This window comes from Eretmochelys imbricata, chromosome 1 (assembly GCF_965152235.1).
Source record: "Eretmochelys imbricata isolate rEreImb1 chromosome 1, rEreImb1.hap1, whole genome shotgun sequence".
In the NCBI taxonomy this organism is placed as follows: domain Eukaryota; kingdom Metazoa; phylum Chordata; order Testudines; family Cheloniidae; genus Eretmochelys; species Eretmochelys imbricata.
In genome coordinates this window covers 342549873-342570101 of record NC_135572.1, presented here as the reverse complement: position 1 = coordinate 342570101, position 20229 = coordinate 342549873, and the positions used below count along the sequence as shown (strand labels likewise).

Here is a 20229-nt window from a genome sequence, read left to right as displayed (position 1 = left end):
GGGGAAATCACGTGTAAGGGAGGCAGATTTCTGTTTCTACAAGTCTTTACTTTAGCTAAACTCCCAATGATTTCAGTGGGAGTTTTGCTACTATAAGCACCTCAGCATTCAGGCTGAAGTTACTGAGACAATTACTATGGAACCATATACTGCTATTTCTGTAGAAGTGCTTTCCAGAGTGTAAACTCACTTTATAATAGAACTAAAATTTACTTGTGATAAATCAAAATCAAATAAGTGAAAAACTGATTGATACTGTGATAATTTGAAATATGTAACTAATTAAAATTTGTAGATTTTAGTAGATCCTAACTTCACAGGAGGCTATGTGTGTAGATGTACCCCAGGATCAAACCCAGTTTTCACTGACAATTTTGCTATGGAGTTTCATTTAACTGTCTTGAGTTTTATCACAAGACAGCCACACAAGGTATATTTTGGCTGCTAAATGAGTGACCAAAGGTGCTGAGAACCTACTTATCCCATTAATTTCAATGGGAGGGGGAAGAACTTTTGTGTAGTGGACCATTTATTTAAATGCCTAAGTATGGATTTCAATGCCTAATTTTAGGTACTCAAGTTTTACAATATTGGCATCTATGTATCAGTCTGTCTGTCTTATCTGTTTAGTGCTGGCATCCATAACCATAATATACTTACACAATGATAGGGGGAGAGAGAGATTTCACGTACGTTGTAGCCTAAGGTTACTCTCCAGTATCAAATGCCAAAGGGTGCTCTCCAGTAGCAAATAAGTGTCAGAATGTAGTGTTTGTCTGTGCTGTGTTTAGACTGACTGTGGTTTTGATTGGCTCTGTGCCACTCGGCTCAGCTGCAGCCTTTCCTTGTGTGAGGAAACCACACATGTTGGGACTACCAGGGTCTGAAGTGTCTCCTTTGTACTCTTTGAACTAAGAGTCTTCTGAAAAAAGGGTATTGTGCTATAGGTGTCCATTAGGGATAGAAGCAACATATCAGGATATTAAATTTCTTCCTGCAAATGGTACAATTACAAATGACTCTACAGAAGGATGATACAAGAATCCTGCTTAGAGGTTTGAGACGGGCACAAGAGGTTTGCAGTCAGACTGAAAGTTTGTATAACTAATGCCCAGGTTTTCATTCATCGGAGGGAAAAAGAGCACGAACAGTGTTTGAATTTTATAAACCTAGTGAATCTAGAGATGTGCATACAGGCTGTTACTCAGTTTTGGGGGATTCAGAAGAACAGTTTTCAGAGTAGCAGCCATGTTAGTCTGTGTCCGCAAAAAGAAAAGGAGGACTTGTGGCACCTTAGGTTTGTTGGTCTCTAAGGTGCCCCAAGTCCTCCTTTTCTTTTTTTAGAAGAACAGTTATAACCCTGAATATCTAACTCTGAATATCCCCCTATTTTCTCTTAGAATGCCACTTTCTATACATTCACTTGACAAATTTACATTGTAGAGTCTGTTCAGATAAGTTACAGTATTTCTGGAATAGTATTTAAAGAAGCCTCAAAAGCAGGGGACCCTTCCCCCTTTTTTTAAAAAAATACCTTTTTACAACTTTCTGTTACAGCATAGTTAGTCACATATGTTGGAAAGAGACAGAGCAGCTACCCACTATGAAATTCTTGATGAGGAGTATTATTTTAATACTTTTTTTAAAAAAAATAGCTTCTGTATTCTGTCATATCACAGTTTCATCACCAATTAACAGATTTTTTTTCTTCAAGTACATGGTTTCTTTAATTGTTGTAGCTTTTAATCAGCTTATTCTAGGTAATTGTGGAGGTGATTGATAACTCCCGTCTATTAATGTGTCAACTGTGTTATGGTTGAAAAACTATCCCCTTTTCAGCACAGTCACGATCGCCCTGTAGAATGTAAAAGGAATGAAAATACCATTCAAATTATAGATCAATTAATTTAGGAATTTTTTAGATATTACTGTATAAGTCTATAGCACTTAATAGAATAGGATCACCTTTCTATAGCAGGGATAGAATTGTCTATGAAATTACATAGGACCTACAAACCTCAAGAGGGTTTTCTGTTAAATTCCATAGGGCTTTTCCATAAGAGAGCTCATAGGCATATGCCCTAATGTCTTCGTCCAAAGAGCTTAAGACACTTGACAAATATTGCAAACTGCTTATAAAGAAGAGACCCTGTGACTCTTTTCAAACAAATAATAACCGCAAAATCAGCATAGAAGTAGACAGAAAAGAGCACCAGTGGATGTTTGTTGCAGCATGTCACTCCTAGGTGGTATACTTGAAGAACAGTAGTTTGTAACCATTAGAGGGTGTAGTTTAAAAGGAAGGCAGTAGAAAGGATTTTGAAGAGAGCATGCTCCTCACAATGATGAAGAGGTGAAAAGGAGTTCTGATAGGCATCTGGCTGGCTGAGTTCTTGCTGAAATGACTACTTCTATACCGATGGGATTCATTGCATTTATTGTATTGTTAGGGCACCTAGAGCCTTGGCTTATTATTTTAAATTTAAATGAATAAATAAAGAAAATAACTTCAGTCAACTGTACAAATGTTGGTGAAAATGCTGCACAGGAATTCCCATATTCCTCTGCATCTTATGTACTTACTGCCCTCAGCAGTGTAAGCAGGGTTACATGTTAGCGTGGTTATCACTGTGCGATCTACAGTGGGACCCACCCTTCTTTGCAGCAATAGGAATGCTATCAAGAGCTGACAAACTCCTGAAAAGCTGCCAACCTACAGGAGCTGTCAGTGCTAGAAAACACATCCACATATGGGCCAAACAGATAAACATGTCACATCCCCACTCTCTTCTTTGGAGTGAGTTATTTTGACCTGCCACAGTGTGCACTGACATAAGGTCACAAATTGTTGTAGTTGAGGGCATCCTTAGCTTGCAGCTTGTTTTGTAGCAACACCATGTGAATGTTTGAGGGGTAGCATGTGGATTAACAGTCCTGTGATTTATCTCTTTTCACTGTTGGACAGACCCCATCCTCATATAGTAAAACAAACACTTGATAAGGGCCCTATTTTGACACCCATTCTCAAGCAAAACTTCTATTTAAATCAGTGGGAGTTTTCCCTAAATCTGGACTGAATTAACAGGAATTTTAGCATAGCAGTAATGTGGGAGTGGGCCTGTATTAGGACACTGAACCGTGGGGCTCATGCACACATGGAAGTGTGCCTGTTAAGGCCCTCAGACCAATTAGACTGGGAAATGTAGTTGCAGGTAAGGTGTCTTACAGGAAATTGGATACAGGGCTTCCTACCTCTTATGCAGAGGAGCAGACAATGGGGACCCAAGGTGAGGGAAGGGGCTCTCTGCACCAGTCAGGATGTAAGACCTGAAAAGAGCCACCTGCAAAGATCAGGAGCTACCTGGAGAGAAGCCTCAGCTGGGGTGGCCTGTGAAGTTCTAGAAGAAGCTGGAAGGGCTATGAAGCTAAGAGAAGCCCGGGGGGGCAGTGGGACTGTTCTCGCCTGTGTTTGGTTTTGGTCTGCATGTCTGCTAGTAAAGAAAGCCCTGAGAAGAGAACTGGAGTCAAGCTGTTGTTTGGAGCTTGCTTTCATCTTCCCCCTGCTGCTGGATCAGCCCACCAGTTTACATGGCCCCAGATGAACAATGACAGTCGCCTCCTTGGTGGGTTTCTTCTCATGGAACTTGCTTCCCCGCATGTTGGAACACTTTCCTTAGTCCAAAATCACATGGAAACATACAGCCCAATGAACTGAGTGAAGAAATCGCTTCACCTTTCGTTCAGACTCAGCCACATCTGTGGTGAAAGCCCCAGCAGCCTTTCAACAGGGCAGAGCAACACAACAGACCAGGACATCATGTAAAGAATACCTTATCTGACTGGAACAGCACAAGAATTTTAGTTAGAAGAGAATGTATCTTTCTTTTCCTTTTGTAATGCTGCCATAAAATACAGTGCAATCATCCACTGCCATATTCATGTGTCACTGCTTGGCTTTTGGTGTAATGAATAGGTGGTATGCTTCCATCTGAAAGATCCTGGTCATCTTGGGCTTTGCTCAAATATGTGAGGGCGGGATTTGCATTCAAATGAAGAGGAGAGACTAATGTGAAAAGGGGTGGCATTTTCCCTAGCTATCATGTTGAGCGTAGTTTTCCCCTCATGACAAACGAACTGTGGGGTAATTTCTTCTCTCATTTACAGTGGGAGGGAAAAACAGAGTAACTCCATTGAAGTTAATGAAGTCTTTCCAGTTTTGCACTGGTGTCACTGAAATCAGCATCTGGTGCTTTTTATATTTTCTTTCTAATTTTCATATATGCTTGTAATGTATCTTTAACCATTCATTTTACAAAAATAAATACTATTAAAAGATTATTTTCTTTTAATATAATTGATAGTTTAAATACAATCAAATCCTAAAGTGAAAATAGTTATATATTAAGACCTCACTATAGTGTTCAGATAGAAAAAAGATTTGAGGGTCCTGGTGGATAATCAGCTGAACAGGAGCTCCGAGTGCGACACTGTGGCCAGAAGTGCTAAGGACCTTAGATGCCTAGACAGGGAAATCCTGAGTAGGTTATCTTATCTCTGTATTTGGCAGTGGTGTGACGACTGCTGGAATATTGTGTCCAATTCTGATGTCCACAATTCAAAAAAGATGTCGATAAATTGGAGAGGGTTCAGAGAAGAGCCATGAAAATGATTTAAAGGATTAGAAAACATGCCTTATAGTGATAGACTTAAGGAGCTTGATCTATTTAGTTTAACAAAGAGAAGGTTAAGGGGTGACTGGATTAGTCTATAAGTACCTATATGAGGAATATATGTTTGATAATGGGCTCTTCAATGTAGCAGAGAAAGGTATAACACAAACCAGTGGGTGGAAGTTGAAGCTAGGCAAATTCAGACTGGAAATAAGGTGCAAATTTTTAACAGTGAGGGTAATTAACCATTGGAACAATTTACTAAGGAACATGGTAGATTCTCCATCACTGGCAATTTTTAAACCAAGTCTTAATGTTTTTGTGGAAAATATGCTCTTGAATTTATTTGGGGAAAGTTCTTTGGCCTGTGTTACACAGGAGGTTAGACTAGATTCCTTCTTGAATTTCTCTCCAGCTTCCAGGCATATTTACATGGTTTGATTACATTGTGAATGTATGCAGTAATTGGGTAGCAATAAAATGCACTGGTTTGACAGCAGTGTAACTCCACTGACTTTGAGTTACTGCTGAATTATGCTGGGCAAGAGGAGAATCAGGTCCCCTTTTTGAGTAGCTTGCTTGCATATAGCGAACCATTTTTTCCTGTACCTGTTTTTCAGTCAGTAATAAAATACATGACTTTGAAAAGCCCTGTGAGACATAAGTCTGGGAATGTACATTTCAGGTGTAGGAGTCAGACCGTCAGGTATGTATGTGTCTGTTGAAAGTGTGGAGATGTGTGGCAGATGTACACTAAAGGAAAATTCAGAATATATGCCTAACATTTTAAGGAGCTGCAGCTATTCTTGTGGTTCATTTAAATCTTCATGCTTCAGTAAAATTCTTAAAAAGGAAAGAGTAATTATTTTAAAAAATTAATTATGGGACAAGATTTAGATAAGGAGTTTACTTTTTACCCTTCTTTGTTTAGTAATGGTCTAAAAAAATCTTAGCTTTGAGAGTGCAGCCAATACAATGGGATCCTGTTGTAAGAACTGATTTGGACAATCCTCCCTTAATATCGGTGTGTCTGAATGATCACTGTGTCCAAATCACTGAACAGTGAATATCTCAAAGTGGACACATGCATATAACAGATTTCATGTACCTATAGAGCAACTGTCATACAAACATGACATTAAAACTGGCCTTACCTAGCATTCCCAAATACTGTAAATGTCTTTTCTTTCTGCTAAGCAATATGTAAAAAAGTGTGAAATTCTTTTGAACCTTTGAAAAAAATAGAAGAAATTACTTGGAATTTCTTTTTACCAACTGCCCCACTGATCAGTGAAAACAAATGACAAGCACCCCAGCACCAATACGACCTGATTTCTGGAAATTTAATGTGTAATCCATAGAGCTGAATGACCACTACAAACAGAGTCATATGCCATAATGTTACAATTTTACATTTGGGGGCATTTTATTTTAGAGCAACATAAAACCTTCTATTGATGCTGCATGTTCTTTCTATCTTTCTTAGTGATGGGGAAACTGAGGCACAGAGCAGTCGCTTGCATAAGGTCAAACAGTAATAATAGGGTACATTCTAGATCAGAGCTACATAAGACAAAATCATGAAACTATAAAGTCAGCTTTGACCTTTGGATCTTCATTATATATACTTTTCAAGAAAAATAAATGATTAAAAGAAAAAAAACCTTTTGAGTGGATGGATCACATCTTTAATACAGTTACATTCTTCACTGAAGTTAGGTAACCTACAATTTTCACAGATATTTAAGATACAGATGCTCTCCATGCAATTTATAAGCTCTAATTGGTGGTATTTATGGAATGAAAACTAATTATTCTAAATCCAGAAATAATTATCTAGATTTGAAAAAAAATAATTCTGTAATACTTGTAGTGCAACCTCATAACAGATTTTAGCAGGGCATGCATGTAGCATTTGTCCATGTTCATTATCGTGAAAATGGTTTTGTTAATGAGCTTCCTTTTGCGGAATTCCAGGATAAAACGGTTTGGTCAGTAAGAGATTACAACACTTACATTTTGCATTGAATGCATAAGCTTAAATGCATCTTGCAGAATAAAGTAAGTTTTGCTTTGACCTTGTCAGTCCAAGCCATCCACAGATCGATAGATTTGTACATTTTAAGGTCAGAAGGGACCACTAGATTGGTCTGATTTTCTCGATAACATAGTGTGACCGGTTCTCCCAGGGTGCCGCCTGGAACTGGGGTACCATTGAGCCCCCCTGACCCAACACCCTGGGCTCCCTCTTACACTGTACTGCTGTGACAAGCTGCAAAGCCCTCTCCAGCCTGCACTTTCACCAGCATACATACAGGTAGGGACGCACCCAGCTGCAGTTACATGCAGGCTCTTGGACCAGCCCCTGCATGGGAAGGCTACAGCGAGGGCAACTACCAGCTCCTCAGGCACGCACCCCCTCTGGAGTATAAACCCACAATTATCCCATCTTGCATTGCACGGGAATTGTACAGCGAAAGCTCATAACATTTGCCCCCTCCCTCAATGTGGAGAGGAATACGCAACAGCTTTTTGCCCCGAGTTATGATTCCCACACACTGGTTTAGATAAAGCAAAAATAAGTTTATTAACCATAAAAGATAGATTTAAGTGATTATAAGTGAAAGAAAACAGATCAAAACAGATTACCTAGCAAATTAACTAAAAATGCAAACTAAACTTAATATACTAACTAGATTGGATTTAAATAGCAGATTCTCACCCTAAGAGCTGATACAATCAAGCTGGAAATTCTTAACGGGCAAGCTGCACTTGCTTACAGCTTGGAATCCCCAGGTGTTCCATTCACAGGCTAAAAATCCCTTTAGTCTGGGACCATCACTTCCCTCAGTTCATCTTTGTTCCTCAGGTGTTTTCAGGTGTGTTGTCATGATGTCATTTCCACCTTTTTATATTTTCTTCCCACTTGCTGGAAAGCTCTTTTTGCTGTGACTTGGGTCAAACATTTCCCATTGTGTAGTTCTATCTCTGAGAGGTTTCTATTGTACACAGTTCCTGGGGTAATCCTTGTGCTTGTGTGCATTTCCTCAATAAAACATTAACATTGTTTGGCTTTTTTATTGTTGTATCTGAAAGGCTGCTTGTGGGTGTTCTCAACCTCACAACTTGTTTCAGTAACACAAACATAGCCCACTTCATAACGTCACATATTTGAGTCACATAATTGAGTCCTCAAGGAATCAATTCTGAAGCACTTAGAGGAGAGGAAAGTGATCAGGAACAGTCAGCATGGATTCACCAAGGGCAAGTCGTGCCTGACTAATCTAATTGCCTTCTATGACAAGATAACTGGCTCTGTGGATGAGGGGAAAGCGGTGGACACATTGTTCCTTGACTTTAGCAAAGCTTTTGACACTTCTTGCCAGCAAGTTAAAGAAGTATTGGCTGGATAAATGGACTATAAGGTGGATAGAAAGTTGGCTAGATTGTTGGGCTCAACGGGTAGTGATCCATGGCTCCATGTCTAGTTGGCAGCCGCCGGTATCAAGTGGAGTGCCCCAAGGGTCGATCCTTGGGCCGGTTTTGTTCAATATCTTCATAAATGATCTGGAGGGTGGTGTGGATTGCACCCTCAGCAAGTTTGCAGATGACACTAAACTGGGAGGAGAGGTAGATACGCTGGAGGGTAGGGATAGGATACAGAGGACCCTAGACAAATTAGAGGATTGGGCCAAAAGAAATCTGATGAGGTTCAACAAGGACAAGTGCAGAGTCCTGCACTTAGGACGGAAGAATCCCATGTACCGCTACAGACTAGGGACCGAATGGCTTGGCAGCAGTTCTGCAGAAAAGGACCTAGGGGTTACAGTGGACGAGAAGCTGGATATGAGTTCACAGTGTGCCCTGGTTGCCAAGAAGGCCAATGGCATTTTGTGATGTATATGTAGGGGCATTGCCAGCAGATCGAGGGACGTGATTGTTCCCCTCTATTCGACATTGGTGAGGCCTCATCTGGAGAACTGTGTCCAGTTTTGGGCCCCACACTACAAGAAGGATGTGGAAAAATTGGAAAGAGTCCAGCGGAGGGCAACAAAAATGATTAGGGGACTGGAACACATGACTTATAAGGAGAGGCTGAGGGAACTGGGATTGTTTAGTCTGCGGAAGAGAAGAATGAGGGGGGATTTGATAGCTGCTTTCAACTACCTGAAAGGGGGTTCCAAAGAGAATGGCTCTAGACTGTTCTCAGTGGTAGCAGATGACAGAACAAGGAGTAATGGTCTCAAGTTGCAGTGGGGGAGATTTAGGTTGGATATTAGCAAAACCTTTTTCACTAGGAGGGTGGTGAAACACTGGAATGCGTTACCTAGGGAGGTGGTGGAATCTCCTTCCTTTGAGGTTTTTAAGGTCAGGCTTGACAAAGCTCTGGCTGGGATGATTTAGTTGGGGATTGGTCCTGCTTTGAGCAGGGTGTTGGACTAGATGACCTTCTGAGGTCCCTTCCAACCCTGATATTCTATGATATGACGATAGCACATACAATACAATGAGATATTAATATCTAGCAGATCAAGACTTTTAGAATAATACGTCGCGAGGCATACTTCGTACAAAACATACCCTAATTACATGACAGTGGTGATTATTGGGGTGCCAGGGTGTCACACATAGGTCATAACATTTTGTCCATTTACTTCTATATTAAGCCCAATAAGTTTTGTTGACTAAAGCATATCTTCCAGAAAGGCATCCAGTCTTAAGTCTATAGCTAGGATCTTGGAAACGCTTATGCAGGTAACGGAGTAACAGCCGTGTTAGTCTGTATTCGCAAAAAGAAAAGGAGTACTTGTGGCACCTTAGAGACTAACCGATTTATTTGAGCATGAGCTTTCGTGAGCTACAGCTCACTTCTGTAGCTCACAAAAGCTCATGCTCAAATAAATTGATTAGTCTCTAAGGTGCCACAAGTACTCCTTTTCTTTATGCAGGTAAATAGCTTGATGCACATGAGAAGTCAATGGGACTATTGACATAACTAAAGTTACTTATGAGGGCCAGTGTTAGCAGTAACAAGCCCTGGGGAATTATTGTGTACAGTTTGATCACTTTTAGAACTAAAAGTGCTTCAGCTCTGTGATCATACTTGATAATTTATTATGTAATCTTGATGTGTTACATTTTAGAAATGGAATTTTCAGGGAACCTCTCATTTCTCACATGAATAGTAAACGATTAAATCCTTTGTGCAGAATTGTAAACAGATTGTTAAGTTGCAGCACTTAAGCTACCCTTCAGTGACTGATTTATGTCTTTAGAATGCTAAACTCTGAGGCTGTCAAGTAGCTAGGATGTAAACCAAGTGACTCTTCTGTAGTCAGGATTGACTCTGTCCGTTTCCTCAGTCAGCATGGCAAAAAGCGTTCATGTCCCAGCCTGATCTGTCCATTTTGTACCACACGTGCTATCATGCCTTAAGCTTCAGTTCTTCAAAAGACTCTGCCCAGGAATTAGGGTCCATCCACCTGAATCTCTTACCTTACTTATGCTGTACCCCACTGAAACCAATGCCATCTTCCACTCAGTCACCCCAACATCTCACCCTGATGACCCTGCTTCTTTCCCAGTACTTTCTCCCAAACATCCATGCCCCTGGCACCGGCTGTACTGGCATGTCTGATTCAGACCAAGGTGCTTTCATTATGTCACCTGAGCTATGCTCTGGAAGAGCAAATTCGAGCTCCACTTCCTGAGATGACATTATAAGGCCTTATCTTTTCTTGAAATAAATATTGCTGTAAAGGGTTAAAGTTTATGTAACTTAAATTTCCTTTACTAATAGTTTCATAGAATCATAGAATATCAGGGTTGGAAGGGACCTCAGGAGGTCATCTAGTCCAACCCCCTGCTCAAAGCAGGACCGATCCCCAATTAAATCATCCCAGCCAGGGCTTTGTCAAGCCTGACCTTAAAAACTTCTAAGGAAGGAGATTCCACCACCTCCCTAGGTAACGCATTCCAGTGTTTCACCACCCTCCTAGTGAAAAAGTTTTTCCTAATATCCAACCTAAATCTCCCCCACTGCAACTTGAGACCATTACTCCTTGTTCTGTCATCTGCTACCACTGAGAACAGTCTAGAGCCATCCTCTTTGGAACCCCCTTTCAGGTAGTTGAAAGCAGCTATCCAATCCCCCCTCATTCTTCTCTTCCGCAGACTAAACAATCCCAGTTCCCTCAGCCTCTCCTCATAAGTCATGTGTTCCAGTCCCCTAATCATTTTTGTTGCCCTCCACTGGACTCTTTCCAATTTTTCCACATCCTTCTTGTAGTGTGGGGCCCAAAACTGGACACAGTACTCCAGATGAGGCCTCACCAGTGTTGAATAGAGGGGAACAATCACGTCCTCGATCTGCTGGCAATGTCCCTACTTATACATCCCAAAATGCCACTGGCCTTCTTGGCAACAAGGGCACACTGTTGACCACAAAGTTTCTTACCACAAAGGTAATTGTAAATGAATGATTGCATTTTGACAGTAAGGGAAATACATATGGCCTGATTGCACATCCCTTATTCATGTGGGAGTGAATGAATTTCCTTGCAGAAGACCAGCACATCCCATTTCTGGCTGGGAGGAGAACAAGAACGGCTAGAATGCAAATAAAGGAGGTTGTTCTCGACCCAGTTTTGTAGACATGGGAGGTTGGGATGGGTCAGAGAAGCATTGCACATAAACATCTGGAGCAAAATCTTGGCCTGTGTGGGCACTTTCAAGCTGCCTTAATTGTGTGGAATTGAGCTCGTGTAGGGGTCATGGCTAGAATGTGTTTCACTCCAGCGATCTCCATCTTTACTAATGGTCCCTATGGGGGCTCTTATAAGATGACATGATTAGAGTAGCCCTGAGGATTGGAGGAGTAAAAATGGTGCCAGAGAGCTACTTAAGTCCCCAAGCTTTTCAATCTTGCTCTGAGCACAGCTCATCTACACCCCAACATCCAGAACCCTACAATTTTGGAAGCTTATCTGAACTGAACTCCAATTTTGAACCTTTTGAAGCTCACCATTATTGGTATAAATCATATTGCCCTTTCTTCCATCTGAAATTGTCCAGAGGGATATGTTTTGATTTAATTGCCATGAATTCAACTCCTTAAATCCCCTTTTGGAAATTATATATATATTTGTGAAAGCATGTCTGTATTGGAAAACAAGCCTTATGGAACGTCTGCTCTTTAATATAACAAATCTAGACTCTTAGGACTGTGGTGTTTAAGATTTGAATGAAGTGCTATCCAAGATGAACATTATGCTGTAAGAACCCAGGCTACTGGTAAATCACTTTTGGGCTCCTGAAGCATGAGGCATTAGATATTTCCTAACTTGCATTCGGTCAAGACCTTACCATATTAAATTCTTTCTGTCTCTTTGCTGTCAATCAGAAAAAAAATTCCTCACACTCAGGCTGTCTTAAAATAATAAAAAACAGGAATAAAGATCCCTGGTCAACTCAGGGCAAATAAATCATGTTGCTTTTGGAAGAATACTTTTCCCTCTCTCTCTCTCTCCCCTTCTTTGTATTTATCGAAAGTTTGTATTTCTTAAGCTGATGGATTCATACATATATTTGACAGTACCCTATTTTGATTACTTAATTGAAATAAATGGCCCAGCTTCTCAGCTGGTATAAATCAATGTAACTCCATTGCCATAAATGGAATTATGCCAATTTATGCCAACTAATGATCTGAGCCAATATTTCCAAAAAATACTAACTTCCATATGTCAGGATTCTAAGTGTATATGAAAGAAAAGAGACCTATTAAGTATGGCATGTAATTCTGCTCTATGCATGTATGTCATATTCTACATGTATATACTTTACTATAAGTCAGTTTCTGCTGATGGGTCAGATTATTAAATCGTGTGCTATGCATTTCTGACAAATGTCCTTTTTGTTCTAAAGATTTCCCTAAAGCTATGCTTTAGTTTTTCAAACAAAACCCCTTTTCATTTTAAAATTGGCAGACGCAGCTAATATTTGGCAGACACAGCTTTGCCAAATCTGTAGCCACTGGGCTAACTTCACTTTTAGTGTAATTCCATAGAGTGTATTAATTTTACTCTCAGGCTGAGTTTGGTCTGTCCTTCAGAACCAGACACAGCTCATCACATTAAAAATGCATATGAATTATGAAAACAGGTAAAGGGTCTTAAAGGTTACCTTAAAATGGGTAAATAAAATGAACAAATGAACAAATGGCAGGCCGCATTGTATTTAAAGTTTGTATAGTCATTATGATAGTCTTAAAGAAATACATATTCATATCTCAGTTCTTTAAATATACATAAGGTTATTTGAGCTGCTCTTTGCAATGAAATATTTCAAGCAAAATCAGAAGAAAGAGTAAAATGCTGCAAAATCTCTGGTCCTAACACACCTTTAAATGTATTACAGATTTACTGGCCTGCAGCAAAAGACAAGGTGGAAGTATGCAAACTAGCTGGGAAAGATGCCCAGGTAAGTACAGAAATTGTTTTTCTTTATTGGTGCTGGTAACACTGTATAGCTATATATTTATTTCTAAATGTGTTAGATTTGATTATTAAGCAGCTGTTGAAGAAAGGCTGGTAAATACACACACTACTGTATTCTAATTTAATGCACAAAAGACATACCATTGATAGTTTAGCCTCTTTCTTTAAAAAAGTGCATGCAACTGATATTGAAATCACTAACTTCAAAGAGTAGTTTCATCTCTATTTCAAATGCTGATGCTTCAAGCAAAACGTGGAACAGTACTGAGTAGAAGAGGTGCTTAGCCATTGGTATACATGCAAAAATCAGTATACGTTCAAAATTCAGCCACAGTTCATATTGAGAAGTGAATCAATTCCATTATGAAATGTATCCTGTGATACTCATTATGGGCCTGATCCAAAGCCACTAAAAGCTCCTGTGACCATCAGAAAGTCCCTTCCCCTTGGGAATATACTGAACACAGCTTTATGCAATTCATTAACAAAACCTCAGACCTGTACATTTACAAATTAACTCAATTCATAGACAGCTGCAATTATCACCAGTCTAAAACATCAGTCTCATGGATTCATAAGCTCTTCTCCAGTGCCAGAGTCCCCTTTCATATAAGAACATGCATCATTCTGCATAATAAAAAGACTTCCCCCATCTATCTTCTGCACAGTGAAGAGAAACCAGATTCCCTCATGAAAGACAAGAAGAGCCATAAAGAACGTGAAGCCTTCCCCGCTCATACATGAGAAGTTTCTTCCCCTGTCTTCCCACTAACCCAGAGGCTTTCACTGGGCATTTTTGTTTAAAGGATGGGCCCAAGCTAAAACCCTGGATTGAAATACACTTTATGAGGAGATTCCATTTGGGATCCTAACATAATGGCTGTCCCTTATCTCTATTATACAGCAGGGCTGAACAACACCTCATCTGAGCTCTGGGAATTCTCTGATCCTGATCGGTACACAAACTTTGTAGTTGGACCCATGTCTGTGCTTTTGTAAAAGAGAGGCAGCTGGAGGGATGAATATTGTGTTTTGTGATGCCTCGTAGGTGTCATCTACTACATTCCCTCTTCAGCTTTCTTTCCACCTTACAGGTTAGACAGCAGATATATTAACCTGAAAATAAGTGGCCAAACAGCTTTGCTGTATGCTTCTTTTTCCCAGTTAGGGCAAGGCTGTTGCTTGCCCTTTACCCCCGCCCCATGCCATAACCTTGCAATGGACAGCCACACTCTAGGTAATAAGAAAAGGAGTACTTGTGGCACCTTAGAGACTAACATATTTATTTGAGCATAAGCTTTCATGAGCTACAGCTCATTTCATCGGATGCATATTGTGGAAAATACAGTGGGGAGATTTATATACATAGAGAACATGAGATTTATATACATAGAGAGCAGGGAGGGGGGGAGGAAACTGTTTGTAGTGATAATCAAGAGTACCCAGAAGTCACCTACTGAAAATGGCCCACCTTGATTATCACTACAAAAAGCTCCCCCCGCTCTCCTGCTGGTAATAGCTCACCTTAAGTGATCGCTCTCGTTACAGTGTGTATGGTAACACCCATTGTTTCCTGTTCTCTGTGTATATAGATCTCCCCACTGTATTTTCCACTGCATGCATCCGATGAAGTGAGCTGTAGCTCACGAAAGCTTATGCTCAGATAAATTTGTTATTTTCTAAGGTGCCACAAGTCCTCCTTTCCTTTTTGCGAATATAGACTAACACGGCTGCTACTCTGAAACTCTAAGTAATTGCACTGCTGAACAGCAAGGGCCAGGACTGTCCAGGGACTACCCTGGTGCTACGTACCCCAAAGTGTCATGGACCTTGTGATGACGTGTGTGTGTGTGTGTGTGTTGTGTGTGTTCGTTCCCCTCCTACTTACTGCTTCCTTCTCTCTTTTCCTGTTCCTCTTTGTTATAGTTACTGGTCCTGTGTGTATGTGCACAACCATTGGATGTGTGCAGTTACTCAGGCACAACTGCTATATACCAGCCATTTGGACTGTTGTGATGTTTTCTTCAGATTGTTGCTGACTTAACTGGTTCATGATTGTTAAAAGTTTTGATTGACAACCTACCTGCGTGTTTTGCTTAAATTTCCTTGTGTTTTGGGCTAGCTGTTTAGGGTGCATCAGAGCATAACAGTCTTGCCCCAGTCCTTGCTGGCCTATAAGGTAGGGCCAATGCAAGGGGAGTATATACATAATGCACCCTTTGACAGTTTATTGCAGCCCTGAGGACTGCCACACTGATGGAGGGCCCCTGCCTCTATTCCCCCAATTAACCTTTGGCTGTTAATGCTTGCACTGAGTCTTTAATTGGAAGAAATGACAGGGGAACCAACAGGCCAGCCAAACGTGGGGCCCACCACATTTTGGAAACGGTTGCCAACTTTCCCGTTTCCAGACAATTGTTAAGACTGGAGCTTTATTACAACAAAGACTGGTACATAGAGAACTCCTCAAAACTAGACTTTCACCATGTACTTTGTCATTCTTCATGGCTTTATACCAGTATAACAAGAATGTAATCAGTATAACATGTAAGTCATTGCCTGATGGATGAACTGTGCAGTAGTTGGCCAGTGCTAATGCTTTAGCCGTTACAACTTTTTCAAAATAACATGAGCACAGCTATTGCTTAATGAAATGTAGATGGGAGAGCAAAAATAAATAAGCCACCAAATATGAGTACTGTTGTGTGAATAGTTGTAAAGTATTAACTTTTCCTCCATTTTTCCCAATAGACAGAATGTGCAAATTTTATCCGGGTTCTTCAACCCTACAACCGGACCCATGTTTATGTCTGCGGCACAGGAGCCTTCCACCCTATCTGTGGATACATTGAGCTTGGAGTACACAAAGAGGTAATTTAATTCCCCCACCAATGGTGCATGACAAGAAATGGCTCTAACCTTGCTTAGCATCCATCATTTATTTTAAAATACAGAGTGAGTTATATAAAAAATGAACTGACAGCAGTTTGTATAAATATCAGGGTTATGGTGCATTTTACAGGTCATGTAAGAACTCATGTTCTCACATTTGATGTGTGCATATTGCACTTGAACAAAACTCTTTGCCCAGTAAGAATTAATATACAAAGGTCTTTAGAATGACACTTTCAAATGATTAATTATGTGAAGAGCAGATTTAACCCAGATGTCTTGTTTTCTAGCAAATCCTTTTCCTGCTTATTTATTCCTGTTTCTCTTTCTCTGCTTTCTGGTCAGCATTGCAACACTCTGCTTCTTCCAGGGAAAGTAGCAACCTCTAAATTCACTGTGACTATCACTCCATGGGCCAGCTACCTGTGGGAATGGAAGTGCTCTGGTGCTTTGGGACTGTCTAAACCACTATGGATTGCTTAGTCCATTCACCATTTAGGGGGAAAGCTTTCAGTCCCCAGGCCTGGCTTTACACCCACCCATTCCCAGTGGAAATAACACATTTTCCATTGCACAGAGGGGCTGTGAATTGAACAGGAAGCAGAAGGGGGAACTGTGTGGTGGCTCTTTGCTCATGAGGGTAGGAAAGTTATGGGGATGAAGATGACAGGACTGATTGCCACTTGGGATCAAAATGACAGTTGGGGAGAGCAACAGGGTACATCTCAGATTCTTCCTTCAAATCTGTTAGCAGTCAGTGCTGAGAGCAGCTGCACAGCCTTGCCCTGCCCATCCTTAGAACACACAGCAGAGTCCTTTCACATGTGTATTACTCCTGGCTGTGATTTTACCCTGAAGGACTTGTCAACTGAAGCCATGCTTCTCAAAAGCTAACATAATGTTGGCTTGCTCTGTAAAATATAATGTAAGCCATAGTGCGCCAAAGTATGCGGTAACACCAGATACCTGCAGTTCTTTTGAGGCACAGCACCAAGGCCAGATATTTCCTGCCAGGTAAGAGGTGCAGAGTCCTATAAAACTTTTAAAAACAAGGTAGCTGAAAAGAGGGTTTAGGGACCTGAGGCAAACTCACAGCCCAAGGGGAGGGAATCTAAGCCACTTTTGCAAGCCCCTGATCCTGGCATGATCTGGAGCCTGGAGAGGCCAGTCCTGGGGACCTGTCTCCAGGCAGTCTCTTAGTTCTGTCCAACCCTGCCCCTGACATGCCCCTTCTGCTGGCATGCATCCTATGCCAGGGCTTGCGCGGAGGTTCTCAGAAGGCTGTCTTCATCAGTACCTGCACTGAGGGAATCCACCCACAGCTGAAATGGGACTGATAGGGCCTCTTTATGTCATTCCAGCCCTTTACTTGGTGTAAAGGCACCAGAGCAGTATCTGCTTGGGATGGAGCAGGAGGATTCAAGGAGATTTTCCCTCCTCCCCTTACACAGAGCGCAGACAAAGTATTGGTCCCTGTGGACAAGCTCGGTTCAGACTGATTCCAGCACTTTTGCCTTCACAAGCTCTACCCCCAGCTCCACCAGCCTGCAAAATTGTCCCCTCCCATGTGTCTGTACGTGCTGCACCTTGTAAATTGGTATAACAGGCCCACGCTCTTCCTAGTGACAACAGTGGCAATGTGCCAAACTCACTCTACAGGGTATAATCCAGCCACTAACTGACAGGTCTGGAAGAAATTTCCCCTATGGACAGATGCTTCCATAATTGTTCATTAGAGGGATTTATTTTCTCCTTCCCCTAAAGCAGCTGGTGCTGGGCAAGGTTGGAAATAGGCCGTTTGACTGGACCGACTACTAGCCTGATCCATTAGGACAAGTCCAATGTCCCTTTGTGTTTGTGGGTGGAAGAGGCCTGTGTTTTTCATGGGTTGAAAGAATTCACTTTTTTCAAAGGCCTCTTACCTAAGATTCAAAAGAGAAATTAGCACATTCTAGTGCTTCTGAAATAAAAGAAAAGCAGCACTGTAATAAACTGTGCTTCTCTTGTCACAGCCGGTGGAACAGAATTCTTGGACTGGCTATATGCAACTTTTCTCCCTCGTTTTCCCTTTCTCCTCCCACCCCCCTGCTTGCCCTCTGCATCCCTAAGGAGTGCTCCTTTCTCCCATTACCACCCAAAGCCTCACATGATAGTATCTCTTCTCTGCAGCCTGGTTTAATCAAGTGCAATGTAGCGGTGAACGGCATGAGGCACTCCTTCCCTTTCCACCTGTGGCTCTTATCTAACGGGCGAACTCCACTGCCTCCTCAGTGTCTCACTTACTCCTGAGAAGTGAGAGGTCAGGAGCCAGGTGCTGCTAGCCCTTACTCTCCCTGCAAACCTATTGATTTGACTGTGGTTGCATGGATCGTGTACTTTGGGAATTTTGTCCCCTGACACTCTGAACTAAATTCAGGTTTCTCGCGTGGTAACACAGCATTGCCACTGATCCAGATTCTTTCTTGATTTTTAAAAGTCTAGATTATAATTGCGTGTGTTTTGTAATGACCAAACTCAGTCTGACTCTGTTGGATTCTAGGCACTAATCTGCTGTTGGGAAAGCAAAGGCTCAAGATAGTCTTTCTTTCTGTAATGAGCCTTTGAAATCTGCCAATGTACTGACAACCTTTGAAACCTGCCCATGTGTCTGCCAACCTTCTGATGGCAGTGCCCTGAAAACAGATGAGTCAGAACAGGTCAGGTGACTTTAAGCCACAGCACATACTGTTTTGGAAACATGATAAAATCTGCCAAGGCGTCACACAGTTGAATTTAAGGAGATTAAAATCCCAATCTTGTTATGATTGAAGTCAAAGCCAAAACTTCTCCTAAGGGCAAGGTGAACAGGACTGGGCTCAATTTGTGTGTTTTGCCACAGCCTTCAAAACAGTGTTAAAAGCTTTGCCCAGGTTGTGTGTTAATTACCTGTACTCTGTACTGGTTACCTGTTGATTTCTGGGTGAAGTTTGAGCTATTTGATTTTGATGTGTAAGACTCTAAGTGACTTGGGTCCTAGTTAATTTAGAGAGCACCCTCTCCATATTTGATACTGCTGTCATTGTGATCTTGGGAGGGGCTCATACTAACAGCCACCTTGTTGAAATGGGAGTGGGATGGGAGCAGGCCAGTGATCTTTAGCCTTAGAACTCATTTTCCCCATCAGTATGCCTCAACTCACATTGGTGACCTTCTGAGAACACTGCAAAGTTTACCTGTGTCCCAGGTGGCATTATGTGAGGGAATGAGGTGAATGGATGGGGTGGAATATGTCCCACTACTGGGACTTTGCTTCTTTGTAGAGAGCTTAGTTATTAAATATTCCGCAGATAAGTTTTTTGGTGCTGTGTTTTTATATCTTGTCGTGAGCCTAGAGAATTTATGGATGGACATAACAGGAAAAATAAAAATGCTGGCCCTCTGGTTACCTAAATGAAAACTTAGATCATGTCTACACTACAAAATTATGCTGACCTCAGTTACATTGGCATATAGTCTCCACAGTTATTACATCGCTTGTGCATGTGTATGCTTTGCTTCTTGTGTTGGCGGAGCATGTCCTCACCAGGAGTGCTTGTATCAGTGCACAGAGCAATGCACCATGGGTAGGTATACCACTGTGCAACTTGCCACCATCCAGCACAGGGTGTTTTGGGAAGTTTTTGCAATGTCTGCTGGGGCCGAAACGAGTCACCCAATGGTGACTAGGAGCCTGGGGGTCAACTTCCCATAATGCAATGTTATCCATCCCCTAATTTCATCTGCATCCCATAATATTTCACATCTTTTCAAAATCCACAAAACCCCATACATCCCTCCTTGCTACCTGCTGTTTGTGACAGAAGCATGGAGTTTGCACAGTTCTGCACTATTGTCATGAGCGTTGCAAGCATAGAGGGCATGTTCCTGCAGTGTTTGCAGAGCTGCCAGAGGAGCTGTGGAGAACATGACAATTCTTTGGAGGCTAGATTGCTGTGGGGCATAGAAAGAACCAATTCAAGGTTGTTGGTAGTGTTCGTGGAGCAGCCGGAGATGGTGGAGCACAGGTTCTGGGCCTGAGAAACAAGCATTGACTGGTGGGATTGCATTGTCATGCAGGTTTGGCATGATGAGTAGTGGCTGCAGAGCTTTCGGATGCTCAAAGCCACATTTCTTGGATCTGTGCACTGAAC

General features: G+C 41.5%; 1 protein-coding gene across 7 annotated transcripts in view; it reads left to right on the top strand.

The window, feature by feature from the left end:
• The window catches only part of SEMA3D (semaphorin 3D), a 183192-nt gene that overhangs the window by 89771 nt on the left and 73192 nt on the right, over positions 1-20229 (top strand). For 6 of the 7 annotated variants that reach the window (XM_077836139.1, XM_077836164.1, XM_077836155.1 and 3 more), the window contains 2 exons: positions 13089-13151; positions 15920-16039. In XM_077836139.1, coding sequence (XP_077692265.1) covers positions 13089-13151; positions 15920-16039 — 183 coding nt within the window. Of the gene's footprint in view, positions 1-13088; positions 13152-14072; positions 14263-15919; positions 16040-20229 lie in introns of those variants that run through there. The other variant, XM_077836189.1, reaches the window with a different exon arrangement.